At 37.4% G+C, this 22,500-nt stretch overlaps 2 protein-coding genes across 2 annotated transcripts in view; both read left to right on the top strand.

Annotated features, from left to right (window-relative positions):
• yaf2 (YY1 associated factor 2) overlaps window positions 1-5,828 on the top strand; it is a 30,963-nt gene extending 25,135 nt beyond the window's left edge. The window contains exons 3-4 of the mRNA XM_033989836.2: window positions 2,730-2,885; window positions 3,993-5,828. Coding sequence (XP_033845727.1) covers window positions 2,730-2,885; window positions 3,993-4,260 — 424 coding nt within the window. The 3' untranslated portion in view covers window positions 4,261-5,828. The remainder of the gene's footprint in view (window positions 1-2,729; window positions 2,886-3,992) is intronic.
• Window positions 5,829-7,999: 2,171 nt separating this feature from the next.
• On the top strand, window positions 8,000-18,073 carry gxylt1b (glucoside xylosyltransferase 1b). Its single transcript, XM_033989495.2, has 7 exons — window positions 8,000-8,289; window positions 9,075-9,264; window positions 9,827-9,958; window positions 10,729-10,980; window positions 11,637-11,760; window positions 12,443-12,615; window positions 16,559-18,073. The coding sequence occupies exons 1-7, from the start codon at window positions 8,081-8,083 to the stop codon at window positions 16,715-16,717; spliced, it is 1,239 nt and encodes a 412-aa protein (XP_033845386.1). The 5' UTR covers window positions 8,000-8,080; the 3' UTR covers window positions 16,718-18,073.
• The last annotated feature ends 4,427 nt before the right edge of the window (window positions 18,074-22,500 follow it).

The raw sequence follows: 22,500 nt of genomic DNA, 5'->3' as shown, positions 1-22,500 counted from the left end.
TTGTAATCCACATAATCCCAAAACACCACCACCAGGAGGACTACCATCTATAAATATCTATCCACTATCTTCCTTCGTCTTTCTTTCCTACGTCTGTTTTTGCTCTGAGGCAGGTTCACACAAGGTTTCTCCATTCTCACCTGACACCTGGAGGTTTTATTTAGACATTTTGCCACAAGCTGCTCACATTAAGACCACTTGAACCGTGCTGTCCTATAACCATTCTTGACACTCATTATGGACTCTCGGTTTTGCAGCGGAGCGAGCATGAGGCGCTGTGTTCACTCTGATTTTAGCTCTCATTAATCTACATTATTTCTTTTCTCCTCTCACGCCCTTTGCTATCTCTATATATATGTGCGTTTTCCTTTGTAGAAAGTTGAACAGTTCAGTCAGTTTGTTCTATACATTTAATACCAATAAAGATGTATTACGTTAAAATTGTTAGGCCTGTCACGATAATAAATTTTAAAGTACGATATATTGCTGAAGAAAATATAGGCAATAACGATAATAGCGTAGCGTTCTGTTGTAAGGAAGCTTTTATTTTCTTCTGGTTGTTTATTTCTGAACACAAAGGCTACGTATTTATCATGTGTACATTTTCTTTGCACCACTGGGAAATTTTGGGTTATTTTTTGGCTGTATGATAAGATTTGCAGTGTAGAAGGTTGAATAAATAACCTTTATAACTCATTACAGCTGTAAACCAGTACTAAAGTGTTTTATTCTACTGTTTATGTATTGCAGCCTATGGATTTTTTGCAATATTGTACATTTAGACTAATTTTTGTGGTTTAAATCTGCTCTCGGGTTATTGTCAGTGGCATAAATTAGTTTCAGTATTATTGTTTATCATCTACATTTTCAAACTTCAAAATTAGTTATTGTGACAGGCCTAGTAACACACAAAAGCAGTTAGATTAACACATAAACAAAACTGAACTAAACACAAAATACCAGATCATTACACTATTGAATGTGCCTGTGACATGCTAAATCTAAAACAGGATTCACTCCATAAAGAACTATTCTATATATACCGGTACTATGTAGGTCTGCAACTATTAATCAGTAGTCATAGTAGTCATATTTTGTTAATCGTAATTGTTATCCAGACTAATGGACTCTAAACCACACATGAAAGTACAGAAAATAACAAATAGTTCCTTACAAGTCCAAACAAAAGTACCCACGATAAATATTGACCCACAAAAATAATTGTTCCGTCTTTCATGTATTGAAGTCGATATAGTAATTACCGTAAAAGGTTTTGTGATGCTTCATTTCACACTGTTGGAAAACTGAAAAGAAGCACAGCTAAGAATGCATAGGTATAATGAGCCTTGTTTCTTGTACATGTTTAAGCGGCCCATATAACTAAAATGATTAAACTGTGCAAGATTATGTCTGAAAGTTGGTTAAAATAGTGAATAAAACAGTTATTCTTTTTGTAAAATTACACTCTTTACTCACACAGCTTTGAGCTTTGCTTTAAGCCATGTTAAAATCTTGTTACCTCATTAATAACGTACCCAGAAAAGTGTTTTGTTTCATTCTTACATGTTTGAGTAATTCTTTGTATTGTATTAATCTCCAAAGCTCAAAATGCTCTGTTCTGGTCATGAAGTAGTTTTCAAGTTAACAGCTACAGCTTTACCTCTTTTTCAGTAGAGATGGTCAATTCCAGGGCTGAAATTATCCAAATGATCCTAATGAAGGTGGAGTTTAAAATCACAGTGGAGCACTCCCTGTATTGCCACATGGCATCACAAGGTGGAACATTCATGTGGGTGTTTTCTGTTTGAGAGAAGAACTGAGCCTAAATATCTAGGATTTGTGTTTTAGTGGTCATATTAGCTTGTAGTAACCATACCAGCTTTTCAAAACCTGATGTCAGATCTCAAGGCCAGGCCTGGTTAGTACTTGAGTGAGAGACTGCTGGGAATATATTGTATTTGTATTTGTATTTATTCAGTGTGTTTATGTTGCACTTTTTCACCGTATCAAGTTCCTAGTTTGTGAACTGTGTTCACAGACTATGGCAATAAAAGTCTTCTGATTCTGATTCTGATTCTGATTCTGAAAACCAGGTGCCACAGTGGGACATTGTGCTCTTAGGCAAGACACTTCAGCTACAGTGCCTAGTATGAATGTGGTGTGTGAGTGATGGTGATGGTCAAAAGGGCTGATGGTGCAGATTGGCAGCTTCACTTCCATCAGTCTGCCCCAGGGCAGCTGTGGCTGCATTAGTAGCTTACCACTGCTGATTATGGAGTGAATGAATAATGCACTTTAGGTATCTTGAAAGGTGCCGTATAAATCCAATGATTAATGAATGAATTAATTAAACATGTATGAATTAAACAAAACACAGTTCTGGCTGTGTTTTTGATGAGGAAACATTGTAACATAAATCAGAAGACAACATAATATTAGCCCTTTAAGGAAGTAAACATGTGGAGAGAAATAATAACACTTAAAAGGAGGATTCATTCATTTACTTTTATAACACCACACAAGTTTTCTTACAATAACATCCAAACCTTTGTTGCTTTCCCACGGTAGATCACCAGAATCCCAGAAATAGCAACAAATCTAGTGCAAACACATTTATCTCCCCTCTCTTATCAACATAAAACCTTGCATTGACTCTAATGTTTCTTTGTATTTCTTTCTCTTTTGCGCCCCCTGGTGGTGTCTTCTCATGTGTGGACGTGCCTCATCAGGAAGCCCCGGCCGGTGTCCCAGCTCGTCACGCAGCAGCAGGTCACACAGCAGTTCGTGTTGCCATCGCAGCCAAAGAAAGAGAAGAAGGAGCGAGTGGAGAGAGAGAAGGGTGACCGAGAGCCAGCGCTGAAGAAGAACAGTCACAAGAAGATGAGGTGAACCCCACACATATCTGCTCACATTTAGTACAATGCTTTAGCTTTAGGAATTTTTGAACATTCTAAATTCTTTGATTTTTGCTCTGTGTATTTATGCTAATACACAGAGCAAAAGGTCCAAGTAGAATTTGTTCAGTAACTGTAAATTTAACTTTTGGAGGGTTGTAAATTAGGGATGGTCTGATATGGATTTTTAAGCCAATATTTAGCTAGTTAGGTAGTTTATTTTCTTCGGTCAGTTGGCATAATCATTAATTGTGTGGCGATGATTCATGAATCACACAAAAATAACACATAGCACTTTAGTTATTCTATAGACCTAAGAGGTTTAGGCTGAAGTTTAAGACTTATTTTTACTAACCCTCTTAACATATAGAATACAAGATGGCAGAAAATCTATATATAGACAAAAAACAAACTCATCTATCATGAATATAGGAAAGAAGACCTATTTATACATACATACATATATGCAGATACACAAACCCATACTCGCCAATATTTGTACACACACTCACCTACACACACACACACACACACACACACATACACACACTGATCCTTGAACACATGTCACTAGGCATACATATACATACACTTACGCAGGCACTTAATATAATTATTATTAATTTGCACGCTGAATGAGGTAAGCTACATGAAACTGATTTATTCTAATTTCTCAATATTTTCCTATAGTACCTATAATAGTCAATATTTGTCATGCTGCTGTGGCCAATAACCAATACTTTCCAATACTAATATTAAGATATTAAATCAGTGCTGTTAATTTATAGTAAAGCTTTCTGACTTTGCAAATATTGTTATTATTATTTTTTTTATCTGGGATATAAAATAATGTATTGCACAACTATCTAAACATATGGGCATATTTTTAGCCTGATTGCTCTTCTATTTCCAAAGTTAAACTGGGAATGACACATGAGCACACAGAGACTGGGGGCAACTTTGAGAAAATATTGGTGCCAAATGTCGGTGCTACATTTTTTATATCAGACCGATACTGATATGTCACTGATATAAATCCTAACCTCCACTTATATATTAATTACCCTTACCTGATGCTGTATATGTTTATTGTTGCAGGCCCAGGTTAAAAAACATCGACCGGAGCAGCGCGCAGCATTTGGAGGTGACCGTTGGGGACCTGACTGTCATCATCACAGACTTTAAGGAGAAGGCCAAACCTGCCTCCACTCCCGCCTCCTCTACCTCCTCTTCCTCCTCTAGTGCAGGCGCATCCTCGGACCACCTCAGCCAGAACGGGAACAGCTCCGAAAACACAGAGAGGGGCCTATCGCGTTCCTCATCGCCCCGTGGAGAGGGTAGCTCAGTCAACGGAGAGTCCCACTGAGTAAACCAACAACCAATCAGCCCGTACTAAATATCAGAAATCCTTCAAAACATCTACAGACTACTGCTGGAGCAAACTACTACTACTCCGCTACAGCGTATGGATTATTTTGGATATTATGGCTTCAAGAACAACAGTAGAACATTTTTGTCACTGCCCTACAAGCAATATTTAAGAATTTAGCCCTGAAAACATTGAAAATGTATGTTAAAGGGTCCTATTCTACCAAGCTTGCCATTGGAACATCCGAGGTAGATTGCAACCTATTTCAGGACGAGGTTGAACTTTTGAACTTGAGGATGTCTTGACAGTTTGCAAACTCGATTCAGTCACACCTGTATTTCTGCACTTCAAGGTTTTTGACATTTAATTTTGAAAGGCCAAATGTGCAGCTTCGAACCAGCTATGATCGAACTTTATGGAAACTCACTTTGGAGTTGTCAGTCACTGTCCCGTTACGTCCTGTCCCCAAATGCATTTTTTCCTCATATACCGAAATACCATTACGTGTGGACTATATTCATCATAAACTGTTTACTCTTGACTGCCTCTACTGTAGATTTCTGAGTGACTGTTACAGCTCTAAGTACATTATAGTCAATTATGTACAGTACAATATAATTTAACAAGAGTATGTTTTCCTTGGGACTCTTGTGAGTAAATTGTCTCGAAATTTTTAAATATTTCAAATTGATTTTTTGTTTTGTTTCTAACAGGATGACTTCAAATCTTCAGATCTATTTACGGATCTTATGTAATTTGCAATGCAGAAACTTGATTCCTTTACTCTAGGCTAAGTCTTTTGATGTGTTTCTGCGTTGGTAAGATATGAAAAGTCAACAAAATAATGATATGGATATTAAAACAAAAACTGCTAAATTGACAGAAATTCAATCAATTTTCCCCTCTGTCAGTCATTCCTCATATAAATGATTTTAGCAGCGCATATGAGGCTTGCAGTTACATTGGAAAAGAGCTGAGTCCGCACTCCACACTCAGAGCCAAGTGGACGGCATTTTAAATTTGTCAACTCTACGAAACCGTTTTTCTTTAAATATCTCTCATGCACATAATGTCTTGTACAGGCTTGCAATGTTATGGACTTCAGGAACTCACATTTTATGCAGACACATGTAGGATTTATTACCAGGAATACTATGACTATAGATGAGACTAACTACATTTTAGGTTAAATACTGATATTTCAAAGATATGTTGTTTTGATGTGGTCATACCAGTGTTTCTGTCTGGATTTGACATTATCATTTAGCACACCTTAAGCAGAAGTGTTGTGGCATGATTTGGTCTCGATATATTGTGAGACAAACTGTGTTCCATAGTTTGTTAGTTTTGTTTTTGTCAGAGCTCTTATAGGTTCACTACACTAGCTGGGACTAGATGTTTGGGCTTGTGAGAACCGGGAGGATTTTTTTTTTCTATATTTGGTTGTTGCAAAAATGGAAAAGACACTAAAATGGGTCACTTTTTGCTCTGCCATGCTCAATTGTTTTAAATTGTGGATTTGTTTATTACATGTCTGAATAAGAAAATAACAAACTTTACATAAACTCTGGTGCTTCTATTTGTAGTGTTTTTTTGTACTTTTGTGTTGCAATAGAGCAGCCAGGCCACTTTGAGAATGTCCTACAGCGTCTCACATGGGAAGCTAATGCCTCATTAATACTGGGATGTGAGAATACCAGGTGCCACAGTGAGACCAGTGAGACAGTACTGGATCTATAGTCCACACTGCTGTTGTGTCCGTAGGCAAGACACTTTACCTCACCACCATCAATCACTTTTGAGAGTGACTGGTGGCTCGCTTTCCTCAGTCTACCCCAGGGCAGTTGTATCTTACCATCGCCAGCTGTGGAGTGAATGAAATATGCAATGTAAAGTGTCTTTGGGTGCCCTGAATGTGATACATGATGCTGGGATCTAGTCCAGTCCAGTCACAGTTCTCAGCTAGGGGTTTTTCTGGTCGGGTGAAAGTTATCTTCATCATGTGGTTGGATATTTTTTCAACAGTGAAACAGTGAAACATTACATCCCAATGAATACTACTGTTAGTCACTGAGCAAGTCACATGACTCCAGTATATGCCTGTTAGCATCAGGAAGGGCATCCGGTATTAAAACCTGTGAAATAATAATAAAATAATACAAAACGTCTGTAAGTTAAGTATTACTGTTATTAACTAACTTCAATTCAATTTATTTTTGTAAAGCCCCATATCATAACAGCAGTTTCCTCTGAGACCTGAACATGATAATTGATTTACCCAACAGAAGGTTACAATATCAACAATGAAACAGAACAGACAAGCAAATTAATCAATGGAAAACAAGCAAATGGATAACTGTCCCAGAACATCCCGTCCTTAGACCCTCCTTCTCGGCAAGGAACTGCTTCAACTAGGACCTAATACTGGGCTACTGTTACAACAATTGGGGTTCTAGAGAAGTTACCTCATTGTGAAGAAAAGTAACTTGTTTAGGCAGCATTTAATACACAATATCAAACAGTACAACTACAATTCTTACAGTTTAAGATTATAGTTTATTACTTATTGAAAAACTACGCCCAACTACTTCCATTTACTCTTGAGTGAATGCTACTTTGCGCCTCTGAACTGACATACATAAAAATGACCCCTCTCTTTGATCATATGCATGAAGTGAATATATTTTGCTCTAAAAGCCTTTTGTCAGGCAGATGAGTATTGTGGAGTGACTTGTTGCTCCATCTGGTGAAATTATACAATAAGCACTTCCTTTCTGGCCATAACACTCAGGGTCAAAGTTCATACACGGATTATGTTAATATGACGCTTCACTGGTTTGCATTCATCAGAAATACCTATGCATCAGTATTGCAATTAGACGCTTTTAAGTATTCTGGGCGCATCCTTAAGTTTTATTAGTCAGCAGCTCTCCCTCAGACAAAGTTAATGAAATTGCAATTGACTCTGACGTTGTTTTTTCTTCGCCAGCACTTCAGTAAAAACGAGTAGTCCTTTAAAGCATTGAAAGGCTCTTTTCAGGGGTGAAACCAATTGAAAGTTGCTGGGACCCGGGGGGGAGGGAGAGTGGGGAAACAACTTTGCTGATCGCTCCCACCCTTCCCCCAAGAGAGGTCCCGACCTCTGCTGCGGGGAACGCTGCGTCAAGTCAGCGGCACTTGACAGAGGTGAGGACAGGAAACGCCAAAGGATTTCAAAATAATATATATATATATATATATATATATATATATATTTTATATTTTTTTATTTAATTTATCGGAATCTAAAAAAAACAAAAAAACAAAAAACAAACACCCGACTCGACCCTCCATGATTGCACCAAGCACAATTGGTATAATCAGGAGAACAATTTTATGTATTTTGGCTAAACAAATGACAATATTTCCCAGTGTTTGTCCTATGGGAAAACTGGGACAAATCACTGGTTTTGGATAAATCTGCTGCGACAAGCGACACAGAGTTCAAAACTGGGACTGGATGAATGGGAACGTCTGGTCACCTTATCCTGTGATTTTGAAAGTTTAAATAGACTAAACAGCATAACCATTAAGATGCGACAAAGTATAGCCCATAGCCTAGTAGCAAAATGTTATTATTGATTTAATAACACATATTTTAAAATAGAGTCTATCATCGGCCGCAAGAGGGCGTAATCACTCACTTTTGTCCATTCGTGGTTTTATTTTGTAGTATGTCCCACCGGAAGCGCCAGTTGTAGCGTGAATGCCCTAGTCAGCAGCAGAGAAGCAAATGTCTGTGTCATGATACAATCTCAGAGTAGTGCCTTTAAACTCAATGATGCGGCGTTACCTCCGTGCACTTTTGTTGTGCATGGTGTTTGCCGTGTTCTCGGGATTTTATTTCTACTCTAAGCTGTTTTACTCGGACTCTTTGGAGAGAGGTGTCGGGACTAAGCGGATTTTCGTTCCTCCAAGAGAACCTGGAGCTAGACAAGGGGCCGCAGACAAAACTGGAACTGGGACCCAAACGCACTGGTACAATAGGTGAGACTGGATTTACAGGTCCTACTGGGTCTGTCGGGGCGTACCGAAATGGATACAAGTTATTTTTATGTAACTACAGGACAGCACAGTGTAAACATTCATGCATCGGAATGTGTATTGATCGCCTATGAAGCTGTGTGTGAAGTTGGATAGATCACGTGACCACATTCAACATGAGGCTGTGATGTAGGATACTGTAGTAAACCGTTTTTTTATTGACACAGCTGACTATGGAATTTATGCAGACAGGCACGTGTTAAAGGTTCACTATGTAACTTTTCTGATGGAGGGTCCAGGGCAAGTTACAGGTCAGATCTGTGTAGAGGAGATACTGCTCACAGTAGGAAAAAGAAATTTATTTAGCAATAAAAACATCTGTATTTGACTAAAAGCCAGATAGATTAGTTCAAATGTGAAGCATTTCAAACAAAGCAATAGCATCACCATGGAGACCAGCAGGTGGCTGAAAACTTACATATTGCACCTTTTTAGTGAAGCCCTTCATGATTCAATGGATGTAAATATGTCCAATGTCCTCTTTGTTCCTTGTAACAACTATGCAAGTATAAATTCAGGTTTGCCTTTGCACCTTGTTCTGTTTGTTTACACTGAGAATGTATCTAAAGGTAACAAGTCGGCTGTAAATTCCACACATAAGTTGTATTTGTACATACACAGTGAGGTTGCATGGGAGTGTTTTTTAAGGGAACTGGTTTTGTGCAGCCTGGTTCAGTGATTGTGCTAGTTTATACTTGTCATTTACAGCTCTCCTCCCTTTCCCTCAGGTATATAATGCGACAGCAGAGCCATGCTGAGTCTACAGGGGAGCCTCCCATGCATCTTGCTGTGGTGGCCTGTGGAAGCAGACTGGAGGAGACTCTGACAATGGTCAAATCAGCTGTTCTCTTCAGCATCAAACGACTGTGTGTGCACATCTTTGCAGAAGATCAGCTACATGCCAGCTTTATGGAGGCTGTAAGTGGCATACAAGTAAAATTAGGGCTATAAAAAAGTGGTAATTTAATTGTAATTTGAATTATGAAATCACAAAGGCTGCAATTATTTAGATGTTCTCTACTAACTAAATATCCGTCATTTTATGGTCAAAAACTTCTCATTTCTACTAGACCTCTATAATAAAGATGGACCAATGTGGGTTTTTTCATGACCGAAATTGATTGTTTAGAATACAGAGCAATTGATGGCTGATAAACTAGGCCTGTTTGGATTATTTTTTTACAAAATTATGTACTTTAAAATGACTACAAACTCTTCTTCAAGACCCTAGTTACCACAAACCTATAAGTGAGGCATGTAGTCACATTTTGTGCAGTTATCTCTTCGTATTTAAGTGTTATTATAAAGCTTTGTGTGTATTCTTTAGGCAGCAAATTGATCAAAACAAATTATTGGTCTATGCTGGAGATTTAAGGCCGATAGTTATATACACTAAAAAGTCCAAATACACTGATACAGTAAAAAGTCCAAATATCAGCCATTAAATTAACAACTAAATGAGATGTTATTGATATTTCAGCTGGAATCCTGGCCTGACCTGGTTCGAACACGGTTCAATTACACTCTCTACTCCATCAGTTTTCCCAGTGAGAATGCTGCTGAGTGGAAAAAGCTCTTTAAGCCCTGTGCTTCTCAGCGCCTCTTCCTTCCTGTGAGTATATTATAGCATTATTATAAAGTGATTTGAATAATACACAATCTTCAAATATGTAGTGTTTGGGCTGTGTATCTTTTTGCTTTGTCTCTCTATGCATTATTATCCCTGTGATCACAATAACTGCGTCGGCAAAGCTACTTTTTTAGTGTCAGAGCTATTCCTTAAAAATTATGCATTGATAGATGTTTTTCTCTTGGTGCTGTTACTAGTATGCACAAGGTCTTGCAAATGTGTAATAAGCACTTTGTGTTTAAACAATTGAGTAGACATTTAAGGGCTCCATATTTTTATGATTTTTAACAAAACAAACTGTATAAAACATCATTAACTATAATCTCTGTTACAAGAACACATGTTTGAAAAATAGGGTATTAAAGGTCCCATATTACGCAACAATTGACTCTTGTGAGCTCCATGGGGTTGGAGCCTGGGGTTGTGTTCTGTTTTATTCACATCCTTTATTACAGACTAATAATAAAGGATGTGAATCTCCAAAGCTCCATTCTCTGTTCCACCTTGTGATGTCATGAAGCGGTAGTTTTCAAGTTAACAGCTACCTTTTACCTTTGGTTCAGTAGAGTTTGGCAATTCTAGGGCTGAAATTATTCAGTGATTCTTGTGAAGGTGTATGAAGTTTAAAAACACAGTGAAGCACTTCCAGTATTACTACATGACATCACAAGGTGACTTGTGCTCTACCACAAAACTTGCTTTGCTTATGTTTAATATAATTTACAACATTGCTGTTCTTCTCTGCCCTGTAGCTGATTTTAAAGGGGGTGGACTCAGTGGTGTATGTGGATTCAGACATCCTTTTCCTGCAGCCCATGGACAGGCTGTGGTCATTCCTGTCTCACTTTAACTCCACCCAGTTGGCAGCAATGGCCCCAGAGCATGAGGAGCCCCGCATCGCCTGGTACAACCGCTTCGCCCGCCACCCCTACTACGGGCGCACAGGGATCAACTCCGGGGTGATGCTAATGAACATGACCAGGATGAGGAACACTTTTTTTAAGGTTTGTGTGTTTCTTTTAGATTTTTTTTTTTTTTTTTTGGAGGATGAAGATTTCACTTATTTCACTCTGCACCATGAAACTTTTTTGTGTCTCACATTCGGTTGTCTCCATAGAGATGTACAGCTTTGCCTAGAATGTTCTACGGTATGGCATTAAACCTATCTATCTCCATGGAGAGAAGAAAGTGTCACCACCAGGCTAAGTTACTGGTCCGATCTGTGGAGACACAAGCTCTAAAATGCCTGTAATTAAATAAATACAAGATGGATATGTTTAACTGGGGCACGCTATGACATCTCCATGGAGACCAGCAGGTGGCAGACCCCTCCACCAGAAAAGTCACATAGTGTACTTTTAACTTTTATACAATAACATCATAACTGCAAGCTTAATCCTGCTGTAGTTATGTTCTATTGTAGAAGTATTTATTTTTATTAATATGGAAATTTTTAGGTCATTTTGGTTCTCACGTCAAATTCAGTGGAGTACAGTTCACACAACCCTACAATATAACCAACGATGCTATTGTACTTTCATAATTGGCCACTAGGGGTCCTCCTTCCACCACATTTATTCCCACACAGTTAAAGCTCCTGAAAATCCCATTGTCCACACACTCTATTCACGCAGTCTTTTGTCTAACTTTGTGTTTTCAGAATGACATGACTTCTGTGGGGCTGCGCTGGGAGGAGCTTCTGATGCCCCTTTTACAAAAATATAAACTGAACATAACATGGGGAGACCAGGATCTGCTCAATATCATCTTTCATTACAATCCTGGTAAGAACCTTGTGCAACGTAAATGCACAGTTAAAAGAAAAAAAAAATGGGGGTATCTCAGTTGGTAGAGTGATCCAAAGGTTAGCGGTTCAAATCCCGCTCTTGACATAAACATCATTGGTAGAGCAGTCAGATCCACTGACCCTCAGGATGGCAGTGTGACCCCAGCTACCACAGATGAATGCTGCTGTTCTGTCTTTGGGCAAGGCATCTAACCCATCATACCCCCAGTGTCTGGTGTATGAATGTGGGTGAGGGGTTCCTTGATGTAAAGTGCTTTGAGTGTGTTGAAGGTGTATATATATATATATATATATATATATATATATATATATATACATACACATACACATATGGTCAGCCAACTTGTCACTATCGCTCTGGCACATTTTAGTTCAGTATTCATCTAGTAGGTGTCTCTATGCAGGGGCCAGAAGTGGCACTCTGGGCTTTTGAAGTTAAATTTGACTTTTTTTTTTTTTTTTTTTTTTTTTTTTTTCATTTTGGGTAGCAGCAATTAACTGCGGCCAAATTTGACCTCATGGGTTCTCCAAGGTTAAAAGAATAAATGGCAGATATAATTTTTGTTCACAGATTCTCTAGTGGATAACTTCTGTGTGTATTATTAAAACATATTTGAAACATATTCATAAATCAGTTCCTTTCCCTCTTCTTTTTACAGAGTTCATTCTGGAATTCCCTTGTCAGTGGAACTACCGCCCTGACCACTGCATCTATGGCAGCAACTGTGCCTCGGCCGAAGAGGAAGGTGTTTATATTCTTCATGGAAATAGAGGAGTTTTCCATGATGGAAAGCAACCGGCTTTCAGAGCAGTCTATGAGGCCATACGAAAGGTGGGTGGTTTCTTAAAAATCCTGAGCAGCCATTGACCTTGGGAGTTGCCTTTATAATTACATTTGTATGATTTTATATAGGAGTACCGATCTCGATGGCAAATAAGTTAGACAGACCACAAACACAAATCAGCCTACTTTATACAGTATTTTAGTAGCAAGAATATTCTATTCTGCATTTTGATGAGTCACGTTGATGCTTAACTAATCTTGATAATCGCCATTATATGACCAGAATGTTCCTGAAAAAAAGCTACTTACCCATCCAATCTTCTCCTCTAGGTTGTAGTTGTTTTGACTGATAAAGTACAATTTTATAAAAAGGTATTATGAATAAGTTCCATATTTAAACATTAAAATTATAATTATGCATATCCATAACATTTTTAAATTGTCAATCGTGATATAATTGTTAATTGCAGTTGTTTTGGCCATGGTAATTGTAACACTAAATTTCAATATCATCCCATGCCCAGTTGTCCAGGTTAGAAAGATTTTTCTAAAATGTCCACAGCCCTGTTTTTTTACCAATCTGTAAGAAAGTAGCATAGTCCCATCTTCCCATCTTTGTGTTGAAGTGTTAAAATAAAGGGTAATGTAGTCAAGCTGACAACTTAAGTCAAGTTGTCAAGTTTTAAGTTCGATAGACGGTACTCTAATAGAAAATGCTATCAGGCTCACATATCTGCTAGCTGAAAAAGTATCTTTCTATCTCTAGTAATTGCCCAATGAATAAAAGTGCAATGGAGTTGAGTGAAAGATCTGATTGGACGAGACCTTTCCTAACCCAGTGACTCACCTGTTCCCCTCCAATCGGTTGTTTCCATAACCTTGGTGATGAGATCTTGGATTGTGCCCGACCCTGGGGACCCTGTCTGTACAACTGTAGTCTACCTTTGCACCAAGCTGGGGGCAAAACTAATTTCTCCTGAGGATGTTTATAGTTGTTTACCACAAGTGTAATGATATTGATGGTCTGACTGGCATTTACTTAATGAAGCCATCACCGTTCAAAGTCTCATTGCTTTCTCTATTAACAAAACATCGGACATAGATCAGTCCAGCGGCTGATCCATGGCTCGCAGTTAAGCAGCTTTATAGAGTGTGATCAATATAGCAGTTTACGGTTAAATGCAACTGTACCATATACACACAACACAGCATAAACACATAGATTTTCCAATAGGCAATTTAGGCAAAGATGTGTCAAATGCTATAGATCTGCTGTATGTGTGTTTAATCTAATGGGAGAGGCCATTTCATCCATTTTTGCTTGTTCATCTGTGTAAAGGTCCTTGGGCTATAATTGAGCATTTGAACAACTAATGCTTGTACTCTAAGACACATCTTACCAAGTGTTACAAAAGAAACTTAAAAATAGTAAAACTAAAGATTTTAATGACTTGAAAAAACTGTTGATTAACTTGATACGGAGGTTGTGGGTTCCATTTCTTTTGAGTTCATAAATGCATGAAGAAAGATCTGTTTTCTGTGCTGCATGATAGTATTGTAGCCTGCAGCCCTAAATGTCTCTGTCATAATAATTTATGGCACAAAGATGGAACCATGAAATTATATATATATATATATATATATATATATATATATATATATATATATATATATATATATATATATATATATATATATATATATATATATATATATATATATATATATATATATATATATATATATATATATATATATATATATATATATATATGTTATCCTGCCAGTTGTTGTCTTTACCACCACTACACTACTTGCTGTGAATAATTAGGATGCCTGGAATGCATAAAGTAATTGAGGAATAACTTTGGACCTCTGCAAACGGTTTAAAATGGACTAGCTCAAAAGCTAAATCTTACTTTTTCCATTTCCTCTTTGCAGATGGCAGTTTTTTATTGTTGTTGACTACTCCTTTGTTTGCCCTCCCAAAGTGATGGAAACGCTCCTCCCTGTCTGTCTCTGTCTGTCTGTCTATAAGCCCCGATGCTTCTAAATGTTTCAGCTCTCCTCCCTTACCTCGGATGCAAAAACCCTGTCCAGGATGCAGCAGTTAAATTTTTACAACCAATGAATGCATTTAGAGTTGCTGTCTGCGCACCAACAGTGGCCCATCAGCCGCCCAAAATCAATACAAGCTACTGTAAATGCAACTTTATGACCAGTGTGTGTGCGATTGTGTGCGCGCTCATAAAAACACCAGTTCTCTTTGTGACCCAATATCAAGGAGGGACCCAACCACAAGCAAATGAGCTAGCATAAAAGTGGTAATTCCCCTTTGATTTCCTTAGAGCATTGTAAAGGCACTTTCATTATTGGAAAGACATGAAATTTCGCCTCTAATCCCCACTTATGACCGGACCCTAAGCCTATAGCGCAAAAAGCAGGAACCACTTTATGTTTAGTCCAGCTGAATGCATCAGTTTGGAGTCCCACCTGACAATAGAAGGCTTATGTGAATTTACTTTTTAAATTTATCATGGGAAATATACTATCTGAATGCTGTGGGTTGTAGTTGTAGACATTACTAATTAAGACTTATATTCAGGCCAAAAGGTTCAAACTCTAATTATGGCCCCACCTCAACTTGTCAAAGTAGTGTCCCATCTTTTTTTCAACTCCATCAGACATTTTCAAAAACATCACTAAACCAGGCAACAATATTATTAACTAAATATCTGAGGGCCCCATTTCTTACCCTTACTCCACTGAACACGGCACTACTAGAGTATGGTAACTTTTACACTTTTTGATATTTAAGACCAACGATGTTGAAATTCCTGCCATCGCACCTGGAAACTGTCAACTCCATCAGTCCACTACTCCAGACTATTTAACTGGAGTGAGTCAGAGGAAAAACCTGCAGTTTTGTCTACTCCGTCAGTCATCAACTCCATCAGAGATCAAATCTGAACGTTGTAACTTCTAAAGGTGCTACTAAAATATTATGTGTAAACTTAGAAATGGATTTAATTGCCAATACATGGTTTAAATTACATACAATATACTTAACATAGTGAACATTTTATAAGTAGAAATACATCTTTTTAATGCATGCATTCAGAACATTTGATTTGATAAAGCTGGTCACATAATATAGTAATGGTGATTTATTTATTATGTTATACACACATGAATTCCCGTAGTATCAACAATCAATAACATTCATAAAGCCTTGATATTTTTTTTCTCGTAATAATAATAATTGCATCATTAAATGTGATATCCCTACTGCTTACAATGCTTGGGGGCAAACTCAGGGCAAATACACCCAGACTAATTTTGATGTAAACAAAGGAGATAAGAATGTACATAACTTTGAAAACCACTGCCGCTAAAAGTAGAATAGAAAACATAAATCACAAATCAATGAGTAATGTTAATCAATCAGTTAATAATTCAAATTATGTAGCAATTATATATTAAGAAAATGTGAATGTATTTCATTAATAATTAGTAAGTAATTTTATACAAAGTGTTTCAAATTAAAATTGTCTATAGAGCCAATGAACCTTTTAGTTATTTTCTGCAAATTGATTTTAATTGTTTGACATATTTTAAACAAGGCTGAATAAAACTGTTTTAGATAGCCCCAAAATAACACTAAAAAGTACTATTGGTACTTCCTTCCTTACCCACGCTTGGCATCTAGGATTCAGTATTTTCCCAGGGGAGGTTTGACACCATTTAGAAATCTGATTTGCTCATTTTAACTTTTAAGTACCTCCTGTCTTTGCTTTCCACTACTCCCTCCTGCATCTTCAACTTTTAAACAAGCTGAAAAACAGGGTTTAGTGCGGTCGTTAACAAAATTTAGCTCTGTACGTCTGAATGCTCCATCACCTGCTGCCTGTCAGCCACTGGGGAATTCTCATTTGTTTGAATTGAACCAAGAAATACCAAAACTAACCCATGCTTGCTGTTGTTATTGCAGTACTCGTTTGGCACAGACCCAGTGAGCGGTTTGCTGGATCCACTCGAAGAGCAACTTTTGAAGACGACTCATACTTACTGCGGTAAATCTCACCCGCTTTTTACCAAGAGACTAGTGCACAGCATGGCAAACATCAACAACATGGCAGTCGGAGGATAATGATGAACTCCAAATGAAAACACAAGCAGCTAAAAGGATATCATTTGGCACTGCGGCGGGGTTAACAAGACTAAAGAGACTAAGGAAAAGGCTTCATACCCATTTTGATTTAAAGACACCCTTGTCTGCCTGGGATCTAGTACACACACTTCTTCAATACTTTCTGAAGATGTGAGTCTGGTCACCTGTGAATTTCCCTGTTTTCAAAAGGATGTGATTGACAGGCAGATTAGCCAATCAGGCACAGATATGGTCCTTCTGTAATTTAATAAAGAAAAAAAAAATCACAAAAGGCTGCAAAACATGATGGAGTGAATGAGTGAAGCACTAAACTCTGTTAATCTGATGTGAGATAAATTAGATTTTATTGGTAGATCATAGGTGACCAATGAGCTCCTTAGTTTCACATGTGTCACTGAAAAAAACAAATGTGATTGTGTGATCATGTTTGACCGGGCTTGAGGATGTGGGGACCAGAATGATATCAATCTGTATAATAAAATATAGAGATACCATTCTGGATTTGCCAGGCAACCCTTTTTAAATACAACATAATTTCATTTTCCATATTTTTATCCTGTAATATGGCCTTATACAGGTTCTGATAAAGGATATGACCATTTTTAAAACTATCCAGAAAAACTCTGACTTTGTCCTATTCATGTAATTTCTTAATATTCATTTTAGTGTCACTCTGGGTATCAATTTTACATGTGACAAGCCCGTGGTTTAACACTGGAACTAAAACTATGTATTTTTAAGATCTCAGTTTAAATGTATGCCTCACAATAGTAGGTCTATGATTTGTTTTTTCTCCTCTTCCCTTCCTTTGTGCTGACTATTGAACTATAGTTTGTAGTTGATATTGTTTTGGAAGAGTATATTTTGTCTTTCCATATTGGAGAATTGTACATTGTATTTTCTGTATTTTTTTATGTTTGAAATGCTCTTTTTTGTTAAGAGAAAAACATAAAACTGGAAATAGTTTCTTTCTGCACTGCAGGGTATGAAAAAGTATGCACTGATCCATGTTCATTACCCGATCATAGCCATTTCAAACTGGATTCAAGTAAAATGTCTGTATATTATTGTCTATACAAGTTTTCTATTGTACTTTTATGTCTTTGCTGATGGTTTGATATTAGAAAATGCAGAAAACTCCAGACAAATGTGAATAACCTTCATATTCTGATGCCAAAGTCAATTTCACTTTTTGCACTGCTTTTACCACTGTTTAAGGTGTCACAACTGTAAGCTAATATCTCTGTGATTCTATTACAAGGGTATCCTTTGAAGCAATTCATTTTGTAAAAATGATTTTTACACTATTTTTATATTAAAATTTGCTTTTTATCTAACATGTGTTCATCTATTTTGATTGGAGAGTAATGCCACAACACTATCTTCATTTACTTAAACGCTCGCTCTATACAAAATACTCCAGCCTTGCCTGAAACCATTGATTGAGTTGAATTTGATGATTTAACACATGACCACTGTAGCTCTGCAGTGGCCAGACTACTTGGATGAGAATATAGCGCTTGCACACGGACACACAAACACAGGACAATAGTGTGCATCTCCCCTGCAGCCTACCAGGTAATTGCAGTCTATGGGGGACAGGTGCTTCAACAATAGACCGCCAGTGTCCAAGCAGTCTCTATTCAGCACCACTGTAATTACATAATTGAAAAGCTCACCATCCTGGATGCATGTGTATTTGTGTTTGGTAGAGGCTAATGCTAAAAAGATAAGGAGGTTAGTAATACAATGAAGCCTTAATCTACTGCACACACTCCTATTGGCACTTACAGACCAATATATTCACACATATTCAATCCATAACATAATTTCTACAGACCAAATCCGTGGATGGGGGAGTCTTGGGGGTAAACATTGGAAAGCTGTGGGGACGGAGAGCGGTAATGGGAAATCTATTGTCAGATGAAGAGGAGGCTGTGTGAGGGGAGAGTAGAATTGTCACGCTATACCCGCATATAAAAGCAAGGGGTCACTGTCATTTTAGATGTTTTGGCAGTATCTGAGCTTCAGCTTTGAGTTTCATATGAGATCTATTGAAAACATGGGATTTGCTGAATTTGTGGAGTAGGTAAAGTTTAAAATAAATAACTATGATTCATGCAGTTTTTGTTGTCCATTTCCGATTAATCAATCACCAGCTCTAAGTCTGCAGTGTATTGTTGCGTTTCATTCTCAGTTTTTCTCGGGACTAACACAAGTAGTACATATGCTTTTAAGCAATTTTTTTTAGAAATATTAATAGACTTTGTTCTGCAATTTATGTCTTATGCAATTTGGAGGTAATATGAAATTTGTGCGCTAACACTAGTCAAGTGTAAAGCATAGGGCCACCTTTCCTGGGCTGGGTTAGAGCAATTTGATTTTTTTTTTTTATAGTGCATTTAAAATACAACTTAAGCTGCCCAAAGTGTTTCACAAAAAAGTCAACAAAAACAGATATACAGAAAAATACGACACAAAGGCAAAGAACAATAAAACACCAAGATATCCTCACTAGCTAGAATTAAATGCCAGGGAGAAAAGGTGGGTTTTTAGTCATGTGTTAAACTGCGCTACAGATTGCAAGGATCTGATCAGCAGAGGGAGGCTGTTCCATAGTCTGGAACAGTGACGTATAGGGCTGCAGTAACTCATTCAAATAAACAGGACCTATAGAATAAAGACATTTTGAATTGCACCTGATATAAAATGTAACAATACGCCCTCTTCTTTTCTGTTTATGTTTTTATAATGAAAATGATATATCTTGGAGGAGACCCAGCCACACCCATGGAAAGAACAGGCTCCTCACAATTATTGAATTTATACCTGACCAGGAATATCAACCTGGTTAATAAATAATTGTGATTATTCAAATAACATTATATTCTAAGAACTAAAAATTAACAATTGTGACATTTTTCTAACCAAATTAAGTAATTAATTTAAACCAAAAAGTTAAGGCCATGTGAATGAAAGACAATGTGAATGAACGAAAGGAAATTTGAGGTTACCTTCTAAACTGCAAATGTGTACATCTTTGAATGTGTGTATTTCCGAACCCAGAAATGTATTTTTTCTGAGGATTTTGCTGTTTGGTTATGGTGCAAATAACTACTGCATATTTAGTATTTGTATATCAAAGTTTATTTATTTTTATTTATTTATTTACATATTTATTTATTTTAATGCATGCCTTTATTTTTATATTATTATTATATATATTATATTATTATTCTGTATTTAACATTGTACCATAACACAGAAACAAGTTCCTAGTATCTGAATTCTGTTTAATGACAATAGCAATAAAATGTATTCTGATTCTGAAATAATTGTGAATGAAAATAAAATTGATATGGATATTTTTCTTTCCATAAAAATTTTAACACTAAAATTTGATATTGTGACATACCTACAATTTTGCTGTGTGTTGTTCATTGTGTCGTTATAGACAGCATTGTAGGATAATCTAATGTTTTTCAGTGTCACTAATAAGGATTAAGATGCATACATTTTCAAACAAACCATAAAGATAAAGAACCCATCCTATCCACAGTAAATGTTCAAAAATACAGGAGGCATGTTTTGAGCTATCCTTGAACCCTATGAACAGTTTTATTTTTCTGTATCATTGCCTGAAGCATCTCCGCACCTCACAGAAACTCCAAAACATGAGGACTACCGTTGTCCTTGTTCACCCGTCCTGCAGTCTGGTCTGGGCTCTCCTGTGGTATCCTGCACAAAGAGGAGGGCTCGTGTCCCAAGGCTAGAGTCTGTAATACATCGTTGCACCTGAAATGTTTGGAGGGGAGTGAGATCTGTGGGATTCTCTTTCAAAACACTCTTTCCTTGAGGAGCACAGCCATAAAATGCATTTGAAAACAGCAGGCTTTTTTTTTTTCTTTTCTTCTCATTAAAATGCTTATAAAATGTATGCTTTCAAATTATTTACTCCCCATACTGTGTGATGATTCTACTACTTCTGAGGTTACAGACGCCTGCGGGCCAACTGATGTAAGTGAGGTTGACAGCCTGCACCATCGACTCCTTTGACCACCAATAACTCACACACCAGACGCACAGGAGCATAAACAAGATGAGTGAGGTGTCATTCCCAAGAAAACCATGATGTTATATTGATAAAGTTGTGGTAAATTGAATGACATTAATTGTATTATTCCTGCAAAAAAGTATTTGATCTATTATTTTATTTACTTTAGAAATAATTCATTCTGGCATTTGCACTATAAAATAAAATCATAGTAGGCACCAAAAAGCATGAATTAAAATATGAAAGGATATGACTGCCTTCTATTGTCTTTGCAACCATAAACAATCCTAACGCATTCACATGGGAAAGGCGTGTGAATTATCTTACCAAAACACACAAAAAATGAAAACAGAATCAAACTGCTAACGACGGGGTTGTGCATTTTATAGAGTGCTTATGCAGACACTGGACAATTTTGTGTGTTATTCATTCATTCCACACACTGTGGTGGTAAACTACTAATGTAGCCACAGCTGCCCTGGGTTAGACTGACGGAAACAAAGCTGCCAATCTGCACCATCGGCCCCTCTGACCAACACTTATGCACACAGCGCATACATACCAAGCAATGTGGGTGAAGTGTCTTGCCTAAGGACACAACAAAATTGTTGTCACTGGTGCCCCACTGCAGCACGTAGTATTCCCAGCAGTCTCCCTTCCAAGTACTAACCAGGCCCAGCCCTGCTTAGATTCTGAGATTTGACAGACTCAGGCTTTGACAACGAGATTTGGCTATAACCTGTTATGTTCCTGTCCTGGTTTGAGCCCAGTCTGGATATAAGCTGGTCTTTGATCCTGTTCTAGTTCTGGTTTAGTCCAAATCTTGTCCAGGTTTAGGTGCAGGTTTAGTCCTGATTGTGATGTGATTGTGGTGTGGTTAAAACTGTGAGCTCATAAGAAAGTTAACTACATACAATAAAGCCTATGGAACCGAGACCTTGCAAAGTAATATAATCACAGATGTACAGTAGGATTTGCCTTTCATTTGTTAAGTTCATATAGCAGATCAGATAATCCACTGCCCATATATAAAAAAAAAAAAAAAAAAGTCAAAAAGTAATTTTGCAAAATGTGTTTTTTTAAGAGTGAAAATATATAAATACAAGTTAGATGTAATAGAAAAGGTCTGCACTCAAAGGACTCTAAAGGGTACTGCACAGTGAGTGTTATCTTTGTGGAGATGGCTTTTCAAAACCAACACAGACTTGGACAGACTCAGTGGCATTTACACTGTACCGTTTCACAAACACTGCACTGCGAAGTAAATAAACCCATCTGCTAACCTGCTCTGCTCTGACTGTCTGCACAGCCAAAGATGTCATACTCCATCTCAGTGGGCATCAAACAATCTCTACAGTAGTGCATGGATAAATAATACAGACAGTGGCATGACACCCTGTTTGCATCTAGACCTCTGCTCCTGCTTCTCATCCCACAGAGGCGTGATATCTAGACCTTATTACAACATGCAAATTCCCCCCTGCCATGCTGTGTACCTTTGACGTATATCTGGAAAAATCACATAGTAGTAACGTTTGCTATCGAATGTGAAGGTACAGGAGCTTTCTCTCCTACGGTAAGCCGGGGTATAATGGTGTGTGTCCAAACATGTGTGCATAATGTATCATATACTGTGTGCATTAAGGGGGGAGCTGTCAAATGAATGTCATCTCAACACAGACGAGCAACTTCTGCATTAGATCAAAGC

This window comes from Periophthalmus magnuspinnatus, chromosome 23, assembly GCF_009829125.3.
Source record: "Periophthalmus magnuspinnatus isolate fPerMag1 chromosome 23, fPerMag1.2.pri, whole genome shotgun sequence".
NCBI classification, from domain to species: domain Eukaryota; kingdom Metazoa; phylum Chordata; class Actinopteri; order Gobiiformes; family Gobiidae; genus Periophthalmus; species Periophthalmus magnuspinnatus.
This window is presented reverse-complemented; position numbering and strand designations above follow the sequence as displayed.